Source organism: Erinaceus europaeus, chromosome 21 (genome assembly GCF_950295315.1).
Source record: "Erinaceus europaeus chromosome 21, mEriEur2.1, whole genome shotgun sequence".
NCBI lineage: Eukaryota > Metazoa > Chordata > Mammalia > Eulipotyphla > Erinaceidae > Erinaceus > Erinaceus europaeus.
The window spans coordinates 25,631,385-25,653,535 of NC_080182.1; the positions used below are offsets into that span (position 1 = coordinate 25,631,385).

At 42.3% G+C, this 22,151-nt stretch overlaps 1 protein-coding gene across 5 annotated transcripts in view; it reads left to right on the forward strand.

Annotated features, from left to right (window-relative positions):
* MLH1 (mutL homolog 1) overlaps positions 1–22,151 on the forward strand; it is a 38,017-nt gene that overhangs the window by 10,070 nt on the left and 5,796 nt on the right. For 3 of the 5 annotated variants that reach the window (XM_060180572.1, XM_060180575.1, XM_060180574.1), the window contains 11 exons: positions 1,892–1,983; positions 4,418–4,460; positions 4,593–4,681; positions 7,216–7,328; positions 8,715–8,808; positions 9,709–9,862; positions 13,209–13,582; positions 15,968–16,117; positions 17,911–18,029; positions 20,901–21,009; positions 21,876–21,939. In XM_060180572.1, coding sequence (XP_060036555.1) covers positions 1,892–1,983; positions 4,418–4,460; positions 4,593–4,681; positions 7,216–7,328; positions 8,715–8,808; positions 9,709–9,862; positions 13,209–13,582; positions 15,968–16,117; positions 17,911–18,029; positions 20,901–21,009; positions 21,876–21,939 — 1,401 coding nt within the window. The remainder of the gene's footprint in view (positions 1–1,891; positions 1,984–4,417; positions 4,461–4,592; positions 4,682–7,215; positions 7,329–8,714; positions 8,809–9,708; positions 9,863–13,208; positions 13,583–15,967; positions 16,118–17,910; positions 18,030–20,900; positions 21,010–21,875; positions 21,940–22,151) is intronic. The other 2 variants (XM_007517050.3, XM_060180573.1) reach the window with 2 other exon arrangements.

Here is a 22,151-nt window from a genome sequence, read left to right on the forward strand (position 1 = left end):
CTACCTAGTAATAGCATAAGATGTACAAAGTCTATAAAAGACTATCATGGGGCAGAAACCTTTTGGGCATAAGCCTACATGACATAACAAAATAGGAAGGGACACAAAGGGGAGAAGTAAAAGCCAGTGTGGTGTGAAGGGAAGGATTGGTGTGTAAAGGAGCATTCCCTGTTTGGGTGGGGAAAGGGGCAAGGGTACATAATGAGGGGGAGGCGGGAGGCATGACCCACCAAACAGAGGGGCTATTTGGCATTGTATAGTCCTCAAGGCAACAGTCTGTAAAGTCTATGAATTACTCAGGATCAGTCTATGAAAAACCAGCAACGTGAAGGGAAGGAAGCTGCTGTAAAATTGTAAAAGCTGCTGTAAAATTGTAAAAGTGTCCAAAGGGTATACCAGCAAGTCCGATAGAAGTCTCAGTCCAAAGTAGGCGACTGGGGGAGAAATGGCAGGGGATGAAATGCTGCATGAGGAAGGTCAGCCTCTGGAATTCTGCTTTTCTGTAGATTGTGAGCTGGAACCGCCAAAACGTGACAGGTCAAAGCAAAAGCAGGAAAGGCAGACAAGCAGTAAAAGGGTTCTGTCCTTGGAGTCTGCGAATCAGATTCTTCAGATCGCGTTGAGTGACATCTAGGGTTTCGGGGGGTGTGCCACGGTAGTATTTAGCGGGGCATAGAAAAACCTGGGGGCGGAGCCAGGATTGGTTGAAAGGGGGCACTCTAGGATTTAGCGGAGCATAGAAAAACCTGGGGGCGGAGACTGCATCAGAATAAGTCCTCAGCAACACTTTCCTCTTACACATATATTAAATTAATTTTGATAGGACAGAGAGAAACTAAGAGGGGAGGGGGAGGTAAAAAGGGAGGGAGAAAGAGTGACACCTACAGCGCTGATTACCACTCGTGAAACTTTTCCTTTGCAGGTGGGGGCCAGAGGCTTGAACTAAATGCTTGGACAAGGTAGTGTGTGCTCTCAGCTGTGTGCCACTGCCCAGCCACAAAGCTTCCTGCCTCTCTGACACCACATTTGTTCTCCCCCCATTCTGCCCTATGAAACGCCCCACTCTCCAGTTACAGAAATCCGTTGGAAGGCTGTCAACCCTAGATTTGATGAGATGGGCAAGGGCAAAATGAATGTGTGTTTTAAAGTAAAACTAGAAGGAGTCAGGTGGTAGTGTAGTGGGTTAAGTGCACGCAAAGCGCAAGGACTGGTGTAAGGATCCCGGTTTGAGCCCCCGGCTCCCCACCTACAGGGGAGTTACTTCACAGGCGGTGAAGCAGGTCTGCAGGTGTCTGTCTTTCTCTCATCCTCTCTGTCTTCCCCATCTCTCTCCATTTCTCTCTGTCCTATCCAACAACGATGACAACAATAGTAACTACAACAATAAAAAGAAACAAGAGCAACAAAAGGGAATTAATTAATTAATTTTAAAAAGTAAAACCAGAGAGGAATCCTGTACCATATGGTAACCACCACAGGTATTGCTGAGAACTCCAGATAACTTTAGAAATTTTGTGATTTTCTTTTTTTAATTTGAAAAAATAAGTTCCAGTGCCACGAAATGTAATCAGAAGTGTACGTATTTCTCCCAGGATTTAAATGTTGCGCTGTCCTGGGAAAGACAGTGCTTTACTTGTCTTCATACTCCCAACACAAAGCAAAGAGCCTGGTAAAGAGATAACCCTAGGTACCAATCTGAGACATCGGAATGAAGGAGGAGGCAGAGGAACAGCTTTTCCTTCCATTGTTAAGATCTCTCTTATCTTCTGTATCCTTCCATAATCATTGTTTAGAATTGTGCTATTTACAAATACAGTTAGAATTATTGCCTTAAGACCTACTAGCTTGAGTCTTTACTTTGATAAATTTACAAGAAAAATTTTCTGTTTAGGTGGAGGATCTTTTTTATAACATAGCCACAAGGAGGAAAGCATTAAAAAATCCAAGTGAAGAGTATGGGAAAATTTTGGAAGTTGTTGGCAGGTACGATCAGAAAGCTGTGAGTGGTTCTTTGAGATCTCTTGCCAAAGGAATGTGTTCCAGTGCTTATGAATTGAGAACAGCTGCTGCGCGAGATGAAAAACATCACAGCTCACCTACAAGTGTGTCTGCTCAAGACTTAAGTCACTATTCTAGGCTTTCTCTCATCTCCCCAGGAGAAAACAGTTGGTCTCTGTGTCAGTGTAGGGTCTTTTTTAGCAAGCAAAATAAACTTGACTCTGGCTAATGAGAGCCCCAGAGAAATTTGTTGGCAGCCTGGGAATTACTTACTCATCAAGTAAAAGAAGTAGAGACAGCTGCTCCTTTGAGAGGATGAGGACCATGGTGGTTTCTTGGCTTAAATGTAATAACGCTGCTCCGATTGTTTCCATTCTCTGCCTGGCTCTACTCAGCAGTCTATTTCTAGGAGGGTGTTCAAGAGTCTATTTCTGGGAAAGTGCTTCAGAGTCTGTTTCTGAGGAGTGATTTGCATAGCCTGAGCCCCCCTCACCATGTGCTGCCTACATTTATGGGGAGATTTGTAAAAATATATTTATTTACTTACTGAATAGAGACAAATTGAGAGTGAAGGTGGAGATAGGGAGAGAGAGACGCATCTGCAGCACTGCTTCACCTCTCATGAACCCCCCCCCACTTCCCTCATAGATGGGGACTAGGCACTTGCACCCAGGTCCTTGTGCATTGTGACACGTGCACTCTACTGGTTGTGCCACCACCTGGCCCCAAGATTTTTCTTTTACTGGGAAAGTTTTTTGATTGACATTCCAAGGATGCAGTCAAAAAGAAAAAAAAAAAAAGGAAACAGGTAGTTTCTCAAAGAGTGATCATGGACTGTTAACAGGAGAAGGTATTCAAGGCATGTGAAAACAATGTTATTGGGCTTGGGAAATAGCACAGTGATTATACAAAGGACTTTCATGCCTGAAGTTCTGATGTCTCAGGTTCAGGCTCCAGCACCACCATAAGCCAGAGCTAAGCAGTGCTGTGGTGTCTCTCTCTCCCTCCCCCTCTCCCTTTCCCACTCTCTTTCTCTCTATATATACATACATGTATACTATATATCTTTAAAATATATAAATAAAATTAATGAAGTCAAAGTAAAAAAGAAAATATTATCTCCATGGCAGACTTAGTTTGCCAGCATAGTGGCTGCAGCATGGGAGCATGGATTCTGTCAACCTGCAAGTCCTTGGTCTGCAGCAGAGGTATTAACAACTATTGCACTGTATTGGTGAACAATCAAAAGCTAATGAGACATCTGCCCATAAGTGGTACAGACTTCCCTATGAAGCTTCTTTGCTTTTCCCTAGTATTGAATGTAGATCGGCTACTTTTAATAGCTGTCCCATGAAAATAAAAGCATTCTGTTTGGCTGCTTTGCTTCTGGCTTGTGGTGAAGTAAATTACTATTACTAAATGCATTTTATTGGACACCATACTTGAGTTCATGGAGCTTGTGACAGAATGATTAATAAATAATACCCAACCAGAAAAGACTGGGCAATATAGCACAGAATCATGGGTCCAGGACTAACCTAGCCAAGAGAGAGACATTGAAGGACTAAGAGTAAAAATGGAGACTGTTAAAAACTAGCCTCTCAAGATATCTTTAAAACAACTCAAACCATTAGGATTGAGGAGATAGCATAATGGTTATAGGAAAGACTTTCATGCCTAAGGCATAAAAGGTCCTAGATTCAATCTTTAGTACCACCATCAACCAGAACTAAGCAGTGCTTTGGTAAAGAAAGAAAGGAAAGAGAGAAAGAGAGAGAGAGAGAGAGAGAGAAAGAAAAAAAGAAAGAAAGAAAGAAAGAAAGAAAGAAAGAAAGAAAGAAAGAAAGAAAGAAAGAAAAAGTTGGGTGGTAGCACAGCAGGTTAAGCGCACATGGCGCAGATCACAAGGACTGGTGTAAGGATCCCAGTTTGAGCCCCCAGCTCCCCACCAGCAGGGGAGTCGCTTTACAAGCTGTGAAGCAGGTCTGCAGGCGTCTTTCACCCTCTCTGTCTTCCATTCCTCTCTCCATTTCTCTCTGTCCTACCCAACAAGGGCAACAAAAGGAAATAAATATTTTTTAAAAATAGGAAGGAAAGAGAAATAGAGCTCTGGAAAAGATGGAAGTTTTATTTACTGTATCTAGCTAGCTATCCATAAAAATAAACAGAACCCTGTTTTTTGTGTGGTTCAACCAAAATAATTTAGCTGTGATAGCTTCATGAAGTCTCTGCAGCCTTATTTTCCTTTGTATAAAAACAAGATATATGAAGATATTTGTGTCTGAGTATATCTTTGTTTAGATCATTTAACTCCACTGATGTTTTTAACTGAAAGACGACTTGGACATTTGCTGGGCATTTGACTATTTAACTAGTCAGCTTACTGTTTTTTTCTTTTTCTTCAACTTGCCATTGACAGGTATTCAATACACAATTCAGGCATTAGCTTCTCCGTGAAAAAAGTAAGTTCTTGATTTATAATGATGGTCATGTATTATAAAAGAAATGTTTTTATGCTTTACCTGTGGAGATGTTATGATGCTTCAGTCACAACCGTGAAACAGTTAAGTCATGTCTTCTGTTCTGTTTCTCAGCAAGGTGAAACTGTAGCTGATGTAAGAACACTGCCCAATGCCACAACTGTGGACAACATTCGCTCCATCTTTGGAAATGCTGTTAGTCGGTATGTTGATAACCCACAGAAAAAAAAAAGTTCCACATTCCAGGTTTTGGTTTATCATTTCAGAATCCATCAGAACTGCTTTAGTCAAATATTTAGTCAATACTTCATATAACCGACACATGGTGCTTGCATTCGCCTACACACTCTGGCTCTAAATCAGTGTGTTTTCTCTACGTCTTATTTTTACAGTGATTATAATTTAGTAGAAATCTGTTATCCTCTAATGCTCCCTCTTTTCCTTCAATTTCATTATTACCATTTGAAGACTTCATTTATTGTCATTCAACATTTATTAATTGCTTCCCCTATTAATAGTCTTTGTGTAGAAGTCAGGGATGTAAAAAAAATAAAATTAAAAGATAAACAAAATGTTGTCAAATCTTAAAGCCTTCCCTGACTGGTAGTAAGCAAATCTTCACTGTCGAAGAAAACCTGAGGGAGATTGCTTGCATTATAGATTCCTCATTATGCTCCCCCTCTGTCAGTAACAATTACTATTTATTTTTAATTTTTTAATTTATTTTCCACTTTGTTGCCCTCGTTTTTCATTGTTGTAGTTATTGTTGTTATTGGTGTTGTCATTGTTAGATAGGACAGAGAGAAATGGAGAGAGGAGAAGAAGACAGAGAGGGCAAGAGAAAGATAGACCCCTGCAGACCTGCTTCACCGCTTGTGAAGCGACTCCCCTGCAGGTGGGGAGCCGGGGGCTCGAACCGGGATCCTTCCGCTGGTCCTTGGGCTTTGCTCCAGAATCCAGTTTTCTATTTTAAAGGACAGATTATTCATTTTAGAACAGAACCAAAATTCTAACTAGAGAATAGTCAACTTGCTTTTCATTACCTTAAGAAAAAAAAAATCTATGTATTTATTTGTAAGTGAAGAAGGAGAACTAGAGCATCCCTCTGGCACTTGCAGTACTGGGTACAGAACTCAGGACTTAATGCATGGAGTTCAGTGCTTTAGCAGTTGTGGTACCACTCAGGCTACACCTTTTAATTTCTTTTTCAATGTTAATTTTTTAAAACTGTTCTCTTACAACAAACCGCTGGCTTTATCAGAAAGTAAAGTTTGTAAGAGCATCTTGACTAACTTACTCGTTAATGGAATTCCTCGGGTCTGTAAGAAATTAGAAGTCTCCTAGAGCAACAAACAGTCCCTGACACTCATTCCAAAACACCAACCTATTGAGACATTTAAGGAAGAAAGTGTTTACTGGTCTGTAGTGTATGGGAAGTGCTGCGATCCTGCAAACCAGAGCACATAATTCATACTATTCTTTAGTGGTATGCTCGGTGCTTCAAAGAAATGGTATAAGGCACAATGGAATCACTGAGTCAGGGAGCATAGAGAAAGCTTTTTGAGGAAGTACTAAGGAATGAAGGACAAAGAACTAGCTAGGAGGACTGACTAGGAAGACAGCTTTCTTGGCTGAGGTACCAACACGGGTCTTAGAGATGATTATGGTTAGTCTGGGGACTTCCCTTCCCCACGTAGTCTCATTTCACAGTCACATCCTGGAAACCACCACTGTGGAGTCTATTGTGTGGAATATAGTAAGGAATTCAGCAGATATAAATTCTTTGGAAGCTTCTCTCTGAGATTTAATTACTAAAATACATTAAAAAAGTTTTAATAGAATAAGCTTATTCTTATGTCCCAGTGGTGAAAGCAATGCTTGTACATAGAATAAGTGCTTGATATTTTTTTATATAGAGAGAGACAGACACCATATCACCAAAGCTTCCTTCGATGAGGTGGGAGCGGGGCTCAAGCTTGAGTCGTACACATGGTGAAGCAGCACTCTAGCTAAATGAGTTATTTTGTTGACCCTACAATAAGTGCTTGAAAAAACTGAGTAGGTGGAGACATGAGCTTATAAACAGACCTTAAGGAATCTGGCCTTGGGTTATCTTCATTTGGCAAAGTTAGCTTATGGGATGGAACTCATCATTTTTTCCAATTCTAGTTCTTTCTAATATTTTTATTTATTATTTACTGAACAGAGACAGAAAGAAATTGAAAAGGGGAGATAGAAAGGGAGAGAGATTAAGCGCACGTGGTACAAAGTGCAAGGACCAGCAGAGGGATCCTGGTTCAAGCCCCCGGCTTCCCACCTGCAGGGGAGTCATTTCAGGTGGTGAAGCAGGTCTGCAGGTGTCTATCTTTCTCTCCCCCTCTGTCTCCCTTTCCTCTCTCCATTTCTCTCTGTCCTATCCAACAATGACAACGTCAATAACAATAATAACTACAACAACAATAAAAAGATAACAAGGGCAACAAAAGGGAAAATAAGCAAATAAATAAAAAAATTTTTTTAAAAAAAGGGAGAGAGAAAGAGACACCTGCAGCACAGCTTAACAGTTGTGAAGCTTTCCCCCAACAGGTAGGGACCAGGAACTTGAACCTGGGTCCTTGTGCATTGTAGCATGTATACTAAACTGGTTGTGCCACTGCCTTGACCCCATCTCTGATTTTAATACTGTTTGAATTTTCCAGTACTGTCAAAAGCCTCAGCCTTTCTTTTTCCATACCAGAGAACTGATAGAAGTTGAGTGTGAGGATAAAACCCTAGCCTTCAAAATGAAAGGCTACATATCCAATGCAAACTACTCAGTGAAGAAATGCATCTTCTTACTCTTCATCAACCGTAAGTGAACTAATTCCCCAAGTGGGGAATTTTATCCACAGGGAGTTTTATAGGACTATAGAAATATTCCTAATCTACAGATTTGATTATGCCAAAATTCAGCTTGTAGAAAATGTATAAGTCTGAGTAATCTTCTTTTAAATACTCAATGCTGGCTGACTTACTGGCTGGTTGACTGAGTCTAGTTCTTGCTTTTGAGAGGAAGCCCAGGAGAGGGCATCATGGCCTCGGTGAGCCAGCACACACCTCCTTTAACTGCCTGAGCCTATACAAGGATGCTCCAGGCAGATCTTGATTCTCTCCTCAGGTAAGGCCTACTGTTTGAAATTGCATGTCAAGGCACAGGGAAAGAGGGCCTCTTAAGTGTAGGTAATATCATTAAAAGAAATTGAATGCAAAGCTCCCTTGAGGTTTTTCTTTATAAAGATTGAAAACTTTTCTTTATATAAATAATAGTATTGGAAGGGGCTGGACTGTAGCATACTGGGTTAAGCAGACATAGTGTGAAGCACTAGGATGGGCTAAAGGATCCCGGTTCAAGCCCCGGCTCCCCACCTGCAGGAGGGTTGCTTCACAAGCAGTGGAGCAGGTCTGCCGGTGTCTTTCTCGCCCCTTTCTTTATTCCCCTCCTCTCTCCATTTCTCTCTGTCCTATACGACAGTGGGGAAAAATGGCCTCCAGGACTAGTGGATTTGTAGTGCAGGCACTGAGCCCCAGTGAAAACCAAAAAAAAAAAAAGTATTGGAAATTAAATTGACCAGATTTTTATTTATTTATTTATTTTGGTCACCACTGGGGGTTCAGTGCTTTAAGCCAACTTTTTTTTGGTTTTGTTTTGTTTTGGGTAGAGAAACACAGGGAGAAAGGGAAAGGAACCACAACACTGAACCTTCCCCACATGCTGACTGGACTTGAACCTGATTGCATGTGACAAAGCAGGGACACTGGCTGAGTGGGTTATCTTGCTAGTCGTCTGCTTTTTTTTCTTATTAGCATATTAGACAATTTTGGATGAGATTACTAGAATAACAACATAAAATCCCAATCACAGTATAGGGCTGGGGAGACAGCTGTGTAGCTTAGCAGAATGAAGAGTTTACAGTAGTCTTCTGCTGCCTTGCCAAATTAAGGGGCAGTTAGTTGGGGGAAATTTACCCATCATGTTTCTGCTAGTTGGACAAGAGGAGAGAGCCTCAATCCCCTAGTGAGAGGCGGGCATGTAGCCACTGAAAGAGAACTTCTTAGGAGTCTGATGTGAATGGCACTCAGAGACCTTCTTCTTGGTGTGAATTCCTGGCATAATGTGAATGTGCACCCTGTCTGTCACCTTACCCACAGGGCAGTTTTGAGCTGTGCTTTGCTATTGTCTTTTTTTTTTTTTTTTAGATCGCCTGGTAGAGTCAGCCTCCTTAAGAAAAGCTATAGAAACGGTGTATGCAGCATATTTGCCCAAAAACACACACCCTTTCCTGTACCTTAGGTAAGGCAGCACCAAACTCCATACCCATGACTCTAAGGAATGGAAACTGTACATGACTCCTCTCTTTGAAAGACATGGACTAGGGCTGGGGTGGTGGCATACTGGTTATGCAAAAAGACTTTGGTGGCTGAGGCTCCGGCAGCCCAGATTCAGTCCCGAGTACTGCTGTAAGCCAGAGCTGACCAGAGCACTGGTAATGAGAGAGACAAGAGAAACCAACTTGTTAGTAACCTGTTCAGAATGAATCCCATATACCACTGGCAGAAAGAGCTCCTAACCTCTTACAGGTAAAGGATTCAGTTTTCCTTCGTTCACTCCTATAGCAGAACCTCCCTGACATGTGCGTGTGGGGTGCATAGTCTGTAAACTGAATTTTGTATTAAAGTTGAATGACAGAAAGTCCTCTCACTTATAATCTTGCTTGAATCCTCATATAGCAGAAAAATAGGTAGGGGACAGATTTGTGGTTGCAGATGAACAAACTGATCCAGAGAAGTTAAATGGCTTGTCCAAGGCCACATAAAAGGAAATGCTACCAGTTTTGGAATGATGGTAGTAAGAGCTTAAGTGATGTGTTATTAATTAGCATGTCTCGAATGTTCCAAGTGCATGCAGAGTGTTTTACATACATTTTATCCCTACCATGTTTTATGGTCATCTAACAAATGAACTTGAGGTAAAGAAAGATGCTTAAAGCTTATTTGCTTGAAGCTTAAAGCTTATTATAGCAGAGTCAGCATTTGAACCCAGGTCACTGAGAGTTGACTTGGAATGGTTCTGACCATTGTGACTTGACTTCCCCCTAATCTCTTGGCCACCAGATGTATCATCAAGTTTGAATTTTTTCCCTATCCCCCCGTACCACCCAAGCTAACTGTTCTCTTTTCTTCCCCCTACCAGTTTAGAAATCAACCCCCAGAATGTAGACGTCAACGTACACCCCACAAAGCACGAAGTTCACTTCCTGCATGAAGACAGCATTCTGGAGCGCGTGCAGCAGCACATTGAGAGCAAGCTCCTGGGCTCCAACTCCTCCCGGATGTACTTTACCCAGGTCAGCGTGCTATTCCTCCAGCTCTTTCTCCGGTGCCTTTGCCAGCTTAAAATGAGCCACATCACACGTCTGAAACAGGATAGGGCACCTCTTCTGTGTATTTCTCTTTCTTGCCAAATTGATGATTTGACATCCCCCCACCCCTTTGATAGTAAATAAATAAATCTATGTAAAGTGATTTATTTATTTTTGGCAGTTAGGAGAGAATCATAGTATCACTGCAGCACATTCAGTGCTAGAGATTGAATTTAAGATCTCATGCTTGAGAGTTCACTGCTTTATCCACTGTGCTACTTTCCAGGTTAGCTATTAAGATTCTTTTTTAACTCTCATATGGGTTTTTAAAACTAGAAGTCACCCTTCTTTCTTTTGTTTTATTTGTGTCCATTGGTTCATTCTAAAGATTTCCTGTAGAAAAATGCACACTTCAGATTTACTAAGTGCTTCTGCACTGTCTTTAACTGTTCTCATTTTCCAAGATTCTCATAAGCTGTAAATTTGATCTAGAGGCATGATGATATTCAGGGCAACAACAACAAAAAACTTTGCAAGAAGTTTTTACTGAAGCCATGTATTCCCAGCAGGAGGTGCAGAATGACTGCATTTGATCCTGGTGGTAACAGGTCATAAGAGTTTCTGGGAAGTGACAGCCCGGTTTCTCCTTGTCTAGTCCCCATAGATTTAATGGTTTTACTGTAACTCCAGTCAGTTCTTTCACTAGGATTGTAAGATTATAATGATCTGTTTTTGTCATTTCTATCACATTAACTCAGTATTTCTTAACAGAACAACTTTCCTCATTTGTTAGTTTATAGGTTATCCTGTAATCCAGATCATGCTGGTTGCATTCAGAATTCTATCCCATAATCAGGTTACAAAGGAAGGATTTGCATTCTAGCAATTTCCAGTAACTTTTCCTCCTTCCTTCCTTTTTCCCTCTTGTCCTCTTTCCCTTTGTCCCTTTTCATTTTCTTTTTTATTTCTTGGTATTTGTTAAGGATTTTTTTTTTTAAAAAACTGCTCTGGTCTTTCAGTTAAAAAAAGAGAGAAAAACCTTGGACCAGGGAGATAACAGTGTTTATGCAAAAGATTTTCTTTTTTTTTTTTTTTTATTGTTGTCGTTATTATTGTTGTTGTCGTCATTGTTGGATAGGACAGAGAGAAACGGAGAGAGGAGGGGAAGACAGAGAGGGGGAGAGAAAGATAGACACCTACAGCCCTGCTTCACCGACTGTGAAGCAACGCCTCTGCAGGTGGGGAGCCGGGGTTCGAACCAGGATCCTTATGCCGGTCCTTGTGCTTTGCGCCACCTGCGCTTAACCCGCTGCGCTACAGCCCGACTCCCGCAAAAGATTTTCATACCTCAGGCCTCAAGGCCCCAGGATGAACCCTTGGCACCACCATAACAAACAGTATCATTTAGTCAGTTGTCATTTTTTTAAGCTCAAATTATTTTATCTGACTAGTAGAAACACCTTCAAGCTATTGCTCTTGTCTTTTTGACCCAGCTCCACTAATCATTGATAATGTCCTTGTTTCTGGCAAGGCAAGACAATTGTAGACTTTTCACTTTGCCAGCCTAAGCCCTGGAGTTGACCATTGCCCCAAGGAGGTTTTTCCTAGGGAATGGTATTCTGAGAGTATAATCTGGTGTCAGAGCGTTCATATTACTATTCTCTTTGTCTTTCAGGCCTTGCCAGTACAGAGAGCTGAGGAATGTGTATATCTGAAAAATAGATAGTAGAATTGTAGTTGCCAGGAGCTAGGGATGGGTGAGTTAGTTTTTAATTGGAACATGATTGTAGTTAGAATGAAAAAAGTTCAGAAGTGTAAATGTACTTATCATAGAAAAAAATAAAGTGGTAAAATTAGTACTGGGGAGATAGCTCATTGTAGAGTATAGAACTTGGCATGTCAGGCGGTAGTGCAGTGGGTTAAGCACACATGGCACAAAACGCAAGGACCGGCCTAAGTATCTTGGTTCAAGCCCCCGTCTCCCCACTTGCAGGGAGGTCACTTCACAGGCAGTGAAGCAAGTTTGCAAGTGTCTATCTTATCTTTCTCTCTCCCTCTCTGACTTCCCCTTCTCTCTTGATTTCTGTCCTATCCAACAACAACAATGATAAAAAAATAGTAATAAAAACCAAGAGCAACAAAAAAGGAAAAAATAGCCCCCAGTAGCAGTGGGTTCGTAATGCCGGCACTGAGCCCCAGCAATAACCCTAGAGGCAAAAAAAAAAAAAAAAAGAACTTGACATGTCTGAAACTCCAGGTTCAGTCCCCAGTTTCTCATATGCCAGAACTGAACTGTGCTCTGAACTAGGGAGATAACATCTTTATGCAAAAGATTTTTATACCTTAGACCTTAAGGCCCCAGGTTGAACCCCTGGCACCACCAGAAACCAGAGCTATTTGAAACCTCTGCCTACAAATAAACTAATTTTGGGACTGGGTAGTGGCGCATCTGGTTGAGCGCACATGTTATAATGCGCAAGGACCCAGGTTCGATCCCCTGGTCCCCACCTGCAGGGGGAAAGTTTCATGAGTGGTGAAGCAGGGTTGCAGGTGTCTCTCTTGTCTCTCTCCCTCTCTATCATCCTCTTCCCTCTTGATTTCTACTTGTCTCTATCCAATAAATAAATAAAGATAATTAAAAAATTAAAACCCAAAAAAATTAATTTTAAAAAAACTTGAAAAATTATTCAGTAGTAAATTTGTCTGTTTTATTAAAATCTTGTAGAAGCTGGGAAAAATGGGCTCAGATAAAAATATGAAAACTTTACTGTTTTGACTTTAAACCAGTCTTAAGATTATAAGAACTTTACTGTATATCTTTTTTTATTATTTTATTTACTTATTATTATTGTTATTATTTTAACAGAGCACTGCTTAGCTCTGGCTTAGGGTGGTATGGGGGATTGAATCTGGGACTATGGAGCCTCAGGCAGGATAGTCTCTTTACATAACCATTACGCTATCTACCCCCACCCTACTGTATTCCTTTTAAAAAATATTTATTAATGAGGGAGTAAGAGCAAGATCCAGAGCATCACTCTGACACATGCCACACCATAAACTGAATTCAGGACCTCATGCTTGAAGCTGAACACTCCATCTTCTGCACCATTTCACAGGTCACTGTATATATTTTACACTGCTAATTTTGGTTAGAACTGCTTCCTCAACAAGTGGTCCTGTAATCCTTATGTTTGGTTCTAGCTAGGTTTTACTTATTTTTTTCCTCCTTCCTCTCCTTCTTCCTTCCTCTTCCTTCATGCATTGCTCTTTTTGGGACCTGGATGTCTTAGCATTCATATTCTGAATCTTCCTGCCTTTTTTGACACAGACGTTGTTACCAGGACTTGCTGGCCCCTCTGGAGAGATGGTTAAACCCACACCTGGTGTGACCTCTTCCTCTGTTTCCGGAAGTGGTGACAAAGTCTATGCCCACCAGATGGTCCGCACAGATTCCCGAGAACAGAAGCTTGATGCCTTTCTGCAACCTGTGAGCAAGGCCCTGTCCCATCAGCCCCAGGCCAATCCAGAAGACACGACAGATGTTTGTAGTGGCAGGGCCAGGCAGCAAGATGAGGAAATGGCGGAACTCCCAGAGCCTGCTGAAGTGGCTGCCCAAAATCAGGGCATGTCAAGGGATGCAACGATGGAGACTTCAGAAACATCAGAGAAGAGAGGGCCCCTTTCCAGTCCAGAACACCCCAGGTATGGTCTTTTGGGAGAAACTGCCACCTCTGTTCTTCCCTAAAACTACCCTCCTCCCCTTTTTATTTATTATTATTATTATTATTATTATTGGTGGGCCTTAGTGCCAACATGATTCTACCACTACCAGTATACTCTTGTTTTTTAGATAGAGGGTGAGAAAGAGACAGACAGAAACAGAGAGAGGGGATACCGCAGCACCATTCCACTGTTGGTGAAGCTTTTATTTTGCATGGTATTCTTTCATGGTAGCCAGGGGCTCACACCTGGGTCCTCATACATGGTAAAGCGTGTGCTGTCGTGGGTGAGACATCCACCTCCTGGCCCCTAAAACTGCCTTCTGACTTTGACCTTTTCACGAATAACCAGCATCTTGGCTCTGCCTTCCTTGGCTCTCCAGTGGCTCATTCCTGTGACCCTGTCTGCTGCTGTCCTTTCATCATGGCTTGAGAGTCACCTGTCACAGTGGCATCTGAATTTCTGTAAATGTCCACAACAACCAGCATTCCTTAAAGCCCCATCAGGAAAAAAAAAAGTCAGAAGATATATCTTCTGTTTCTAATGATGAATGGTAATAAAGCCTCAGAAGCAAAAGTGGCTAGAGAAACCTGAAGTATCTGAAGGGTTGTTTTTAATCCTCCTGAAAGCTTTACCCCTTTCAGAAGAAACACACTTAATTTGAATTCTAAAAGTCCCAGAAGCACAGGAACTAATGGTGAAAGAAAGCTAAAACTGAGGGCAGGAGCAACAATACAGTGAGTGCCATTAATTTTGAGCACTTCCGGCACACGCTCTGCAGGTTCTAGAAGGGCATCTCGTGGAAATCTGGCAGGTGAAGTCATTCTTCAGTGGGCACAGGTCCTGCCCCTGGAGCTTGGGGCAGTTTTATGCTCAAGGCAGCGCCTCTGGTGGCTGAACACCAGCTCAGTAGCCCTGGTTGGCCTCTGGAACTTGGATGAGCTGCCTTGCTCCAGTTTGCTCACTTCTGAGTCAGCCCAGCAAAATAATGTCCAAGGATTTTTTTTTTTCTTCTGAGTAATAAAGGATGCTAACATGAATTAAGCCTCTAAGGGCAACATACTTTGCATGCCTTCATTTCCTCATTTAATGCTCTTAACAGCCTTTCAGGACAAGCATTTCATTTGTTTGTTTAGGAAACTACACCACAATATTCTTTACCACACAACAGTTAAACCTCTTTAAACCATAAGTCAGATCTTATCACTCCTCTGACAACTGGCGGTTTCCCATTGCATTTGGGATAAACCACCTTGCCTCTTACCCCATAAGGCCACTCTTCCCCTCTCCCTGAGGCTGCTTTGGCCACACATGTGGCTGACCTACACTGCCTGAATTTCTCAGCCCCTAGCTCTTACTGTTCCCTTGGCCAAGGAAGACTGATTTCCTATCACTCAGGTCTCAACTCAGAAGTCACCTTTCACAGGATGCCTTCTTGTCATTTTAACCTAATGTCCTCTCTCCTCTCAGCTTCCCCATAATTCTGTTGTTAATTAACCTTCTTATTCTTTTTTTTATCTTTTTAAGTTTTTTTAATTTTTATTTGATAGAGACAGCCAGAAATCGAGAGGGGAGGAGAAGATATTGGGAGAAAGATACCTGCAGCCCTGCTTCACCACTCATGAAGCTTCCCCCCCTACAGGTGGGGGACCAGGGGCTTGAACCTAGGTACTTGCGCACTATAACACGTGCGCTCAACCGCCACCACCTGGCTTCTTAACCTTGTCTTATTCTTCACAGCATCTTCTTTATTGCTTCTTTAGTGACCTTTTTCTTTTGATACTTGATTCCCCCACTAGAAAGTAAGCCACACTGTGACTGGAGAAATGGCTCAACTGGTAGAGCATTGGGCTCACATGTCAGAGGTTCTCAGTTCAGTTCCCAGCACCATATGTACCAGTGTGTGCTCTGGCTTCCTTCTGTCGTCTCAGTCTCATGTGAAACTCCCATATATAATCTGTACAACAGAACTTTTAAAAAAGAAAAGAAAGTAAACAGTGCAAGACTGGGCACCTTGTCTGTCTTGCTCATGGCTGTCTATTGTTGGTGTCATACACTGATGGATGATTGGATGAAGGACAGAACGAGTGAATTTTGGCAAGATTAGCTCATTTGCAGGCCAGTGCTTGCTGAGTTTGATTCCAGAGTGCTGCTATCTGCAGTTACCAACTGCTGGGCTCGAAAGGTTGTCAGATAAGCAAAGCACAGGAGGAGAGATTGATTTCACTGACCTGCTGTCTACAGAGGTGATGAGCCAGACAGAGAAGCTGCTCTCCGCTCCAAAATTCAGTACACAAATTTGACCAAGTTAATAATAATAATAATAATCAAAGCATCAGTAATGATCTACCAGTTTTTTCATCACAGAAAGAGACATCGGGAAAGCTCTGATGTGGAAATGGTGGAAGATTCCAGAAAGGAAATGACAGCAGCTTGTACCCCCCGGAGAAGGATCATTAACCTCACCAGTGTTTTGAGTCTCCAGGAAGAAATTAATCAACGGGGACATGAGAGTACGTAAGTGCTGAGGCCTGCCTGAGTTCCTGAGGGTCAGAAACGCTAACATTAATATTTTGGAAGGCTGGACAACATTTTTTGTGAGGGTGACCGTTGCAGTGTGCTGAACAAAACTCACTGCCTGTACTAACAGTTGCAGCAGATTATAGATAATTTTCAACTGGGAGAGAAAAGGGAAAAAACTAGTCTCTGGTTTTAATTAGACTTAATTAGTATTTTCAGTCAACCATAGTGACCAAAGGTAAGCAGTGATTTTCTTTTTTGCCACCAGAGTTATCTCTGGGGCTCAGTGCCTGCAAGACCACCACTCCCAGTGGCCTTTTTCTTTTCCTTTATTATTATTACTATTTTATTAAAGACTTTTGTACCTGAGGCTCTGAGGTCACAGGTTCAGTCTTTTTTAAAAATATTTATTTATTTATTATTGGATAGAGACAGAGATTGAAAAGGGAGGGGGAGATAGAAGGAATGAGACAGACACTTGTAGCCCTATTCCACCACTCGTGAAGCTTTCACCCTGCAGGTGGGTTCAGGGGCTTGAATTCTTTTTGTTGTAGTAGAGACAGATAACTGGAGGAAAAAGATACCTGCAGCACTGATCCACCGCTCATCAGCTTCTTCTTATAGGTGGGGACTGAGGCCTTAAACCTGATTCCTCACGCTTGGCTATGCGGGCACCACAGCCTGACTATGAAGCAGTCATTTAGATTATTCATGTTATTGCCGTAACCTAGCCCAAGGCAGCATGATGGTCAACAGCACTCTAATGCTCTGGCCTGAAGGGAGTCTGCTATTGCTGGAAGCACAGGGACTTAGGACTCACCACTTGACCTTTTCTGTGCCTCAGTTTTCCCTCATCTATAAAATGAGATTAATTTTATCCTTAAGGATCACTGTGAAGAAAAAAAAAAATCAGTGTTAAAAAGTAAGGTACACTTTTATAGATTATTTTTATATCCTTGAGACAAAGTAATAAATCATTATCATCTTCCTCAGAAACAGCTGTTCAGAATGCCTGGCTCTAGCGCTCCATCTTGGTTTCTGCTACATAAAGCTAACTGGACAGCTTTATGAATTAAAAGACCCAAACTAGGAAAGTTGGTCTTTTTTAAAAAAACATTTAAGGGTTTTATTTTATTTTTTTTGTTGTTGTTGTTGCTCCTGTTTTATTGTTGTAGTTATTGTTGTTGTTGGATAGGACTGAGAGAAATGGAGAGAGGAGGGGAAGACAGAGGGGGAGAGAAAGACAGACACCTGCAGACCTGCTTCCTTTGACTCCCCTGCAGGGGGGGAGCTGGGGGCTCAAACCAGGATCCTTATGCCAGTCCTTGCGCTTTGTGCCACATGCACTTACCCCACTTTGCTACCGCCCAACCCCCCAAAATTTTTTTAGTGATTTAATACTGATTTACAAAATTATAAGATAATAGGGATATAATTCCATGTTTTTCCTGCCACCAGAGTTCTGTGCCCCCATACCCGCCAGTGGAAACTGCATTAGTTGTCCCAAGGTCCCAGATATGGGTTGACTATTATTTCTGTAACTGTATTTATACATCTCTACACTCCCCCCTGTTCTTCAATGGATGTTGGTTGTCTTTAATTTGAATGTTATGTAAGGATTTCTCTGAAACTTGGGTTTGGTGAGGTAACCCATTCATTTTACTAGACCAACAGACTGCTTCCTTTTTGTGTGATGCACTTGGCCCAGGAAGGACATAGAAGAGTCTTTCCTTAGAGTGACTTTACTTATTTTAAGATTTCTTTCTTTTTCATTCTTTTTAATTGGGCAGAGAGAGATGGAGAGGGGGAGATACAAAGAGAATCACCAAAGCCACTGCTCCACACTCTGTGGGGCTTCCCCCAGGTGCCATTGGTGCTGCCATGTGGTGCTGGGGCTCAAACCTACCAGGTGAGCTGTGTTTGTTTGTGTATGACAAAATGAGAGAGATATTCAGCTCTGACCTATAGCAGTGCTGGGCATTGAGCCCTGGGGCCGTTGGCTGTGTTTTAATGTTTAGCTCTCTGCAGTCCCTGTAGTCACATTCTCCGTTGCATTTATCTGTATGATCACTTTGTTAATGTACTTAAGAATCTTGCTTGTTGAGCTCAGTGCCTTACCCTTGGTGCCTTGCAGAATGCCTGGCAGGTGGGCAGACTCAGATGTGACCTGTGATAAAATAGTGAGCAAATGATTGAGAAGAGCAGCTTGGGACACGAAACCTTAAGTAGATTCTTTATTCTGAAGGGATGCCAAAGTTGGACACTCTTCTGCATAACTATAATGCTGTCTCCCGGGCCCTTACGAACAAGGTTGATTTTGGCAGATTTAATGTCCAGTAAATGCTTCCATAGGATTAGACCCACCTCTGGTATCAGTCACTGGACTTGCTTATTTCTAGTCCCATAAATTTTGAAGTGTTAGCAAGGAATACCATAGGATATTTGCTAGTGCTTCAGTGTGAGAGGATGTGCAACTTGACATTCTTGGTCTTGGTAAGCACTCTTGATTCTACATGCACATACTCTTACATGGGTTGCCTCTGGATGAGTTTCTTTTGGTAAAAGCAATCAGCTCAGCACACATCTATCTATCAAGTGTCTTCTCTGCACAGAATGCACCATGCCAAGTCCTGAGACAGAAAGTGAGCTGAACGAGCCTTGACGCAGGGCCTCGCGACTGGCTGTACCATCGTAGAATGACAGGCATCGTGCCACAGAAATAAGGTCACTTTGGGAGCTCTGGGCCAGGTCTGAGGCAGGCAGTCGTCCAGGGTTATGACACAGGGACAGCTGTCAGGAAGTCCAGCTAGGTGCAGGGCTGGCCCTGTGCAGATAGACAGTGGGAACTAGAGGACTTGTTTCTCTGGAAAACACGCAGAGACCCAAAGCCTCTATTGTGACCTCAGATGTGTGGTTTGGCTTTGAAGCGCAGAAAGATTTGTGTGCTTTTTGGCTTTTGGCAGAGTAGTTGTGAAATGTCCACAGACTTCTAGGGATGTTTAGGGAGGAATGAAGTACAGGGCCCTGAAGTCCTGCTAAGAGACCATGAAGAGGGCTGAGGAGCCTCCAGAGCCCAGGAGGAAAAGCCCTGTCTGTGTTCTCTGTCATGTTCCACCTGGATGGCAGGCAGCTCTGGCATTGCTGTGTGGTCAGTCAGCAGACGCCTCCGCCTCCCCACCCTCGCTGGTGAGGCTGTTTCAGTACTTCTATGGATGCGTCAGAACCACCATGAAAAATCTGTATAGAAAATCGTTGACCCTTGTTTTAGTGGATTACACTGCTTTCTCTTTCCTCCAGTGCCTCATTATTCAAGATGATTTATGTTCCCCAGCTTTTAAAATAATCATTTTTCCACCTACGCAGGAGGTTCCAGTGGGAACAGAGGCCATCACTTATTCTTAAAAATGAATAAAATAAGTCTCCTTTTTATGGGGAGAGCAGGGAGTGTTACAGAACTTACGTAATAATATGTATGAGAATTCACTTGTTGCCCAAACATAAAGGGAAAAAAAAACATAGAAAGGTTTCTCAGGGGGGCCAGGCAGTAGTGCAGTGGGTTAATAAGCACACATAGTATCAAGTATAAGGATCCTGGTTCGAGCCCTGGCTCCCCACTTGTAGGTAGAGTTGCTTCACAAGTGGTGAAGCAGGTCTGCAGGTGTCTGTCACTCTCCCTCTCTATATCCCCCTCCCCTCTCAGTTTCTCTTTGTACTATCCAAAAAATTGAAGGAAAAAAAGAAAGGTAGCTCAGTGGGTAAAACACAGGATTCCATGTGTGAGACCCTGGGTTGGAGCCCTGGCACCACATGTGCTGGAGTGGTGCTCTGAACATTTACTTCCTCACACTTTCCTCTCTGGTGAAATGTATGTTACTATGTAAGAAATGCTTAAAGCATACAAGCATATGCACATCCTAAGACGCATCCATTCTGGCATACTGTATGCCTCTGTGTCAGAGGCCCACTTCATGACTGTGACATTCGGATGACTGATATGACCCTGCTCCTGCTCCTCCTCTCCTGGCCTGCCCCCACTTCTTGCCAGGAGGAGATCGAGATCTCAGCACTGGGTGGAGGAACTGTGTCCCCTATGTAGGGGGTCTACTACTAGGTCGTAAAGTGACATAGTTTTCAAAGCGGTTGCATAAAGAGACCATCTCACTATGTACAGAAGTTGTTTTTGTTCTATGTACAGAAGTTGTTTTTGTTCTACACACTATCCTGTCTCATATTATTCCAAGCTTTATTTACTTTAATGAAAGACACACACAGAGCACTGCTTAGCTCCAGCTTATGGTAGTGCTGGGGATTGAACCTTGGACCTCAGAGCCTTAGGCATGAGTCTTAAGCATAAACACTATGCTATGTCCCCAGACCTGTTTCATATTCTCTTTTCCCCCTATTCTTTTTTTTTTTTTTTTTTGGTGGGGGGTACTCAAGGTATTATCCACTATCCATCAAGTTGTACAAACTATCTTTTGTATTTTCCATCTCTTTCTGAGCTATTCTTAATTTGTTCAGACCTACTTTCCAGTTAATTGACTTGCCAGTTTTGTCTAATTTGCTCAGTCTAGCCTGACTTTTTAAGTTTGATCATTACAGTTTATTTTTAGAAATTGTATTTTCAATTGGAAATGCATACATACATAGTTTATTAATCCCTATAGGAATAGTGGACCTTTCTGTCTTTGCTGATGTTTCCTAGTTCTGTGGTTGCCACTCTGGACTGCAGAGAAGAGCAGTTGGGAGGCCATTATTCAGATGCTTTTTTGTGTTCCAGCTCTTCGGGAGATGTTGCATAACCACTCCTTTGTGGGCTGTGTGAATCCTCAGTGGGCCTTGGCACAACATCAGACCAAATTATACCTTCTCAACACCACCAAACTGAGGTAGGTGCATGAAGGATCTGAGCTGTGCAGGCACAAAAAGACAGGAAGAGCTGCCGGGGAAGTTGGCAAGGCTCTGGAGTCAGACAGATGTGGTTTCAAACCTGACAACGGACATGCCACTTTCCCACAGGAGGCCTCCGATTTCTCATCTGTATGTAATGTATGAGGCTTTATAAAGATAGTAATATGAGAAGACTTGTGCTTGATGCTTCATTAAATGCTGGCAACTTTGAACTAAGGGTTATGGGTTTAGTCTTGGTAGGAAGCTCTTGACCTGTTTTGTGTAACAGGGTGCTGTGGGGAATGTGAGAGAGGACCTGGTGCCTCCTTCCCTCCCAGCTTTGGGAAAATCACAAAGGTTCAGTCTAGGATGACTCCATTACTGCCATTTGTCCTGAGCATAGCAGGTGAGATTTCTACTGAATGCACCCAAAAGCCTTGGTGGATGAGCTCCTGGGGAGCCTAGAACCTGTATTTAGGTGGGAGGATGTCTGCATCTTACACTCACTGCAAACATCTCTTCTACTAAGCCCGTTAGCCTCACAGTGCTTCCTGGCCCTGAGTGGGATGGCCACTATACGTTGCTTGAAGTTGATCTCCCTAGTGTAAAAGCTGCACCAGTCCATAAGCAAGCCATACTTAGTCATGGTGCTCTAACCTGGATGTGGAGACTTTGGCTGGAGCACATGGAATCCAAAGCCTTTGGAGGATTAGGATTTGCAGGTCATGGTAGACTTAACCAGACTCCTCACCAAGGCAGAATCATGTCTTTATCCCACTTATGACTGAGAGGTTCCTTCTCCACTGTGTCACATTGACTTTTAAGCATGGACTTTTCTTTGACTTTACTTCCTTTTTAATTTCAGTGAAGAACTGTTCTACCAGATACTCATTTATGATTTTGCCAACTTTGGTGTTCTGAGGTTATCAGTAAGTTTATCTCCTACTTACTTCTGGCACTTTTGACTGGTTATTTCTGAAAATAATAGCTCTACCCATAATCTTATTTGTAGTATGTTTAGTTTCTCTAAATATACTTAGGATTGCTTCTGGGTGGCATGATTTGCATGTAGTTCTATCTTTAGTAATAATATAGGTTGAAACAAAGCAGAATAATGGCATGATAGCCAACTTAAATGTAT